At 39.9% G+C, this 6556-nt stretch overlaps 1 protein-coding gene across 1 annotated transcript; it reads right to left on the bottom strand.

The window, feature by feature from the left end:
• Positions 1-55: 55 nt before the first annotated feature.
• On the bottom strand, positions 56-6262 carry acad8 (acyl-CoA dehydrogenase family, member 8). The gene is made up of 11 exons (XM_044032134.1): positions 6098-6262; positions 5251-5351; positions 5013-5182; positions 4818-4927; positions 3645-3721; positions 3413-3550; positions 3200-3335; positions 1700-1797; positions 1458-1610; positions 1273-1375; positions 56-909 (listed from the first exon to the last, which is right to left on the bottom strand). Exons 1-11 carry the CDS (start codon positions 6222-6224, stop codon positions 854-856), a joined length of 1269 nt encoding a protein of 422 aa, XP_043888069.1. The 5' UTR covers positions 6225-6262; the 3' UTR covers positions 56-853.
• Between the last annotated feature and the right edge of the window lie 294 nt (positions 6263-6556).

The raw sequence follows: 6556 nt of genomic DNA, 5'->3' as shown, positions 1-6556 counted from the left end.
ATGAAAAAAGAAACGTAGAAATTAAAATTTAAAAACAGAAAAGTGTGTTCAGACAGAAGTTTTATTTCTGTTTTTATTAAGTTTCATTTTGATCAGATAAAAACGGTTTCATTGTTTCAGAGAAAGAATGTAATGATGATGATGATGATGATGAAGATGATGATGATGTAGCAGTGGATTATTTTCATGTTCTAATGATTGTTGACTTTTTCAATAAAGTATTGGATTATAATCACTTCTGGATTATTAAGTTTAAATGAAATCATGATCACGGAGAATGGAAATAAAAAGTCAGATTTCTTTTAGAAAGACTTTTATTTTGGAGTAAGGTTAAAAAAAAAAGCCTGTGTGTGTGTGTTCCGTTACACACGTGAACACGTGAATTTATGAACACATGACAGAGAAATACAGTAACAGACATGATAAGACATGAATCTTAATCTCATGAAAGTGCTTTAGCAGCTTTTCTTAAATAAAACCAGGATCAAACGTCTGTTTCCATGCTAATGTTGCTATGCTAGCTTTAGGATTTCATCACATTCTGACCTGCAGGTGGCGCTGAATGAAGTCACCTGATTTTTAAGGCTGCAACGATGAGTCGTCGACTATTTTCATAATCAGTTCATCAGTTTTACAGTTTTTATTTCAATAAAAATGACGTTTCTGTAATTTTTCTGCTTTCTTTGAGAAACATCTTCATTTTCTGGATCAAACCGACTGATGGAGAAAATGTGTCCCAGATGTCACTGTTACGAAAATACTTAGGAGTTGTGGTTTTATACCCGAGGAACAAACTAAAGTTACACTAGAAACACAGTAACAAACCGGTCTGACAGACCATAATAATGCTGGATCACAGGTCTGTGAGCAGATCTCTGGATATGATCATCCTCATCACCTCGTTAGTTCCTGAGTAACAAAATAAAACAGACACAAATATTAATGTTTAAACTTTATCAACACAAACAAAGCAACAGTTCAAATCTTTACTTTCTTTTAGATTTTTACAATAATAAAATCATTGATCAAAGGAAATGATCTCATAATAACGTCTAAAGTTTCACGTTATATATGAGATATCTTTTTACAAATGATTCTAAAATCAGTTTATAAAAAAGAACTTTTGACAGAAGTTTCTCTGGAACATTAGAAAAGTTTCTTTCTTACAGAAACAAATGAAATCAACAGAAAAACCTTTCAACCTAAAAAAACTCAGACGTCATCTGGAGAGAATGAAAACATGGAGGTGAATGAGTGAATGAAAGGTCTCACCCTCGAGGATCTGATGAACTCTGATGTCTCGTACGAACTGCTGCACGGCGTAGTCTTTCAGGTAACCGTACCCGCCGTGCATCTGCAGGGCCTCGTTACACACCTGAGGTCAGAGGGGTCACAGGGGTCAGAGGGGTCACTGGGGTCAGAGGGGTCAGGTCAGAGGGGTCAGAGGTCAGACTCACGTTGAAGCACTGGTCTGTGGCGAACAGTTTGGCCATGGAGCAGAGCGAGACGGCGTCAGAGCGGTTCTCCTGCAGAGCTCGCGCTGCTTCACGCACCATCAGACGAGAGGCCACTAACTGAGAGGCCATTTCTGCCAGTTTGAACTGGAGGAACTTTAAAGACACGAGAACACGCCCGTTCAAACAGACCATAATAATCAGCATTCAATACTCATTATTCTTATTGATGAACGCCGCGTTACCTGGTTTTTAGAAAGCGTTTCTCCAAACTGTTTCCGCACCATCATGTGATCTCTGGCTAACTGAACGCAGGCGTGAGCCGCGCCCAGAGAACAGGAAGCTGAGAGAGAGAGAGAGAAAAGTGCTGAGTCACTCTTTCAAAGAGAGAGAGATAAAAGTGCAGAGTCACTCTTTTAAAGAGAGAGAGATAAAAGTGCCGAGTCACTCTTTTAAAGAGAGAAAAGTGCAGTCACTCTTTTAAAGAGAGAGGTAAAAGTGCCGAGTCACTCTTTTAAAGAGAGAGAAAAGTGCAGAGTCACTCTTTTAAAGAGAGAAAAGTGCAGTCACTCTTTTGAGAGAGATAAAGTGAGTCACTCTTTTAAAGTGAGAGATAAAGTGCAGAGTCACTCTTTTAAAGAGAGATAAAAGTGCAGAGTCACTCTTTTAAGAGAGAGAAAGTGAAGAGTCACTCTTTTAAAAGAGAGAGATAAAAGTGAGTCACTCTTTTTAGAGAGAGAGAAAAGTGCTGAGTCACTCTTTTAAAGTGAGAGTGCAGAGTCACTCTTTTAAAAGAGAGAGATAAAAGTGCAGAGTAAAGAGAGAAAAGTGCTAAGTCACTCTTAAAGAAAGAAAAGTGCAGAGTCACTCTTTTTAAGAGAGAGAAAAGTGAAGAGTCACTTTTAAAAGAGAGAGATAAAGTGCAGAGTCACTCTTAAAGAGAGAAAAGTGCTGAGTCACTCTTTTTAAAGAGAAAGTGCAGAGTCACTCTTTTAAACAGAGAGAAAAGTGCAGAGTCACTCTTTTTAAAGAGAGAGAGAGAAAAGTGAAGAGTCACTCTTTTAAAAAGAGAGAGATAAAAGTGCAGAGTCACTCTTTTAAAGAGAAAAGTGCTGAGTCACTCTTTTAAAGAGAGAGAGAGAAAAGTGCTGAGTCACTCTTTTAAAGAGAGAGAAAAGTGCAGAGTCACTCTTTTAAACAGAGAGAAAAGTGCTGAGTCACTTTTAACAGCGAAAAGTGCGGAGTCACTCTTTTAAAGAGAGATAAAAGTGCAGAGTCACTCTTTTAACAGAGAAAAGTGCAGTCACTCTTTTAAAGAGAGATAAAAGTGCTGAGTCACTCTTTTAAAGGAACACTACGTCACTTTCTCTGAACCCATGTGACAACACGACAGCGTCTTTTTGTCAAAAATTTAAACATTTGTTAGATCTGACGTTCGTTTGTCACACAGAACAAATATCGACTACATTTGAAATGAATTATTTTTGGTCAATAATAAATAATAAATAATAAATGATAAATCCTGATATGATATATCCGGATCCTTGGGTCAATAATAAGTGAACTGGACTTATTTTGTTGAGCTGACTCATCAGTTACTAAACGAATCACTGACGATTATGATAATTGATTTATCAGTTTGAGTCTTTTTATTCAAACGAGTTTGTGTGATTTTTCAGCTCCTTAAATGTTGAACTCATCGATAGATGAATGAAGTGGTGAACGTGTGAACGGCGCCTCCTCACCGATGTTTATTCTCCCTCCGTTGAGTCCTTTCATGGCGATGCTGAAACCTTGTCCTTCTTCACCGAGACGATTGTTCACAGGAACAACACAGTCTTCAAATATGACCGCCCGGGTGGGCTGAGAGTTCCAGCCCACCTACACACACACACACAGCACTGATGTTATACTGCCATCTAGTGGTTTCCTACAAAAGCTTTAAAGCGGCTCTTTACCTTCCTCTCTTTCTTGCCAAAGCTCAGTCCTGCAGTTCCTCTCTCCACCACCACACATGAGATCCCTTTAGCTCCTTTTCCTCCTGTTCTGCACATGACCACGTAAACGTCTGTGTCTCCTCCTCCACTGATGAACGCCTGCACGCACACGCACGCACACGCACACACACACACAGTGTGTTACAGCGCTCAGTCAAACTCAAACGAGCGCCGAGCCTCAGGTGTTTCTCACCTTCGAGCCGTTGAGGACGTAGTGGTCACCGCTCCTGTGTGCAGAGGTGAGAAGAGACGCAGCGTCGCTGCCGCTGCCTGAGACGAGAAAACTACATTTAATCACACGTTATGTGATCATGTGACGTAACCGTGACAACATCCAGCATCACTGAGATAAAAGCAGGAGATGGTTCCACAAAGAACCGTTTTAACAGAAGATTTAAAACTAATGTAAAGAATATATAATTACTGTATATGAAACTTTAATTTATCCTTCATTTAAAAACACTGCACTCACTTTATTGGACTAATAAAGGGCTAGTGTGCTACTTATGGATGTTAGTAAGCTCGTTAATGGTGAATATGTGTTCCTTAATATGACAAACTGATTTTCTTTACCTTTACAAATGTTTGTATGAGATTCTTTAATCTGGATCAGACCAGGTCTGGTGTTACAGAGTCTGAACCAGTTCTGACACAGTGAGATTTCTGGGAACATCAGGTGATCATAAAAAACACCGACAGGACAAAGTTACAGATAAACCCATGAAAACATAAACCTGTCAGGACCTGGACCAGACTGAACCAGACTGAACCGAGACCAGGACTTTAATAAACTGAGAGTCTGGAGTTTTCATCTGCACATGTGGATTTCTGAGTAATCACCAGAACAGTAAGTGGTCTCATGCACACCTGTGGTCTCTGACCTGGTTTACTCTGCTCTGACACACACACACACACGCACACACACACACACACACGCACACACGCACACACACACACACGCACGCACACAGCTTGATTATTCTTCACTGAGCAACATATTTCTCAGCGTTTTGACCTCGTTCTCAGACGTAAACATGATTTTTGTGATTGAAGTCTCACTGTGAGTCTGACTGAATGTTCCCGGTTCACTTTGAGAAGCAGAATCCACATGAGCGAGCCACCTCTGGCGTTTCCAGAGGTCACTTCCAGTCACAAGCAGACGTTAGAACAGGTAACAACGTTCCAGGTGGAACTTCTCTGAAGCTCATGGATCATGAAGGTCCAGGTTCACGAGAAGCTTGTTTTCAGTCACAGAGCTGCTGTTTGCAATATTAGAACCTGCTACACGACGAGTTACGGATCCACTGTGGACTGTGGACGTGTGTTAAACCAGAACCTGTGTCTGTTGTGTGTTTGTGTTTCTGACCTGGTTCTGTGAGACAATAAGAAGCAAACTTCTCCATGGAACAAAGATCGGGACAGAACCGTTCTCTCTGCTCGGCGTTTCCAAACGTGTCGATGACCCACGCACACATGCTGCAGAGACATCAACAACAGTCACACACATGACATATACATACATATGTATACATATACACAGCTGCTGCTTAAAGCTTCATACTTGTGGATGCTGATGTAAGCTGTGGTGCTCACACATCCCGTAGACAAAGCCTCAAAGATGACGGACGTGTCCAGGCGAGAGAGACCTGATCCACCGACGTCCGGCTGAACGTAGATGCCTCCAAAACCCAGCTGAGCTGCTCGACGCATCGTCTCCACCGGGAAGATCTCCTGCAGGAAAGCAGACAAACAAAGACTGTAAACATTACCACTGATACATCTGCAATAATCCAGATTACCTTGTGGTCCCACTCGGCCATGTGAGGAGCCATCTCTTTGGCTGCAAAGTCAAACGCCACTTTCTGGAATTCCTTCTGTTCATCAGTGAGTCCATGAGCAGCTGAGAGAATAAAGAAAACCACAGAAAAAGAACTGTTAAATAAAGACAAATAATAGAAGAATGTCTTTCAAATACACGTTTGGATGAAGTTTAAATGTATTTTAAAGCAACACTGTGACTAAGCTCTGCTTTAGATGCTATAACACTGTCATACATGAATAATAGTTGTATTTACTTAACATAGACTTAACTCTTAAGTACTATTTGAAAAGTCTAAATATATTAAAAACAAAGTCGTAACAACCAGCTGCAACATTTACATTAAAAAGTAAAGAAAATACACAAACATTTGCTTTATTACAACTACTGCCGCTTATATCATCTGAACAGATTATTGTTATACTGTGAGGAATGAATGAATGAATGAATGAATGAATGAATGAATGAATGAATGTGATGTTTCAGCTTCTTAAATGTGAATATTTCCTGGTTTCTTTGCTCCATAAAAACACAGAAATCATTCAAACTCAATCATTTTCCACGTTTAAATAACACTGATGAATATTTAATGACACAGTTATTAAATGATTCATTGTTCTGTTGTAGAAGAAACTCAATTAACTTAAGGAACGAGTTTTGACTTATTCAACTGTGGTTTGGTTAAATGACTAAAGTTAACTGGTTAAAGTTAACTGTTTCTATACTTAACTACTGACCTGTAAACACTGGTTATGAGTTATTCATGTTCAGTTAAAAACAATCGCTGTCACTCAGATCTTCTCACGCTGAATAAAACGCAAACTTACGGTCGATACATGAGCTGATTCCTCTTCTCTGCGGGATTATTTTCACGTTAATCCGCTGTTTCCTGCAGGAAAACGATGAAAATAATCTGGAGATTCTGCTCAGAGAAGCAGCTCCGGCCGCCGCCATGTTTGTCCCTGAACGGTGTTACGTGACCGAGCAGCCGCGAGGGCTGCTGGGAAATGTAGTTCTGTGGCGTTTACGGCTCTACGACAGCGTTTACGGCAGTTTGAAACCTACAGGGCCGGACCAAGACTTCATGTGGCCCTGAGTGAAATGTGATTTTGAGTCAAAAGTCAACAATAAAGCAGTAAATGACAGTAAATGATGTTTTTACGTCATAATTCCAGAAACAACTATTGTTAATTTGGTTAATTTAGTCTTAGTCTGGTTTCAAATGTCCTTATTAGTCTTTGTCATATTTCTGTCTTATTTTTCACTTGTATTTGTAGTTCTTTTTT

The sequence above is a fragment of the Solea senegalensis genome, linkage group LG8 (genome assembly GCF_019176455.1).
Source record: "Solea senegalensis isolate Sse05_10M linkage group LG8, IFAPA_SoseM_1, whole genome shotgun sequence".
Classification (NCBI taxonomy): domain Eukaryota; kingdom Metazoa; phylum Chordata; class Actinopteri; order Pleuronectiformes; family Soleidae; genus Solea; species Solea senegalensis.
The sequence above is the reverse complement of the archived record's forward strand: the minus strand, read 5'-3'. Positions and strand labels throughout refer to the sequence as shown.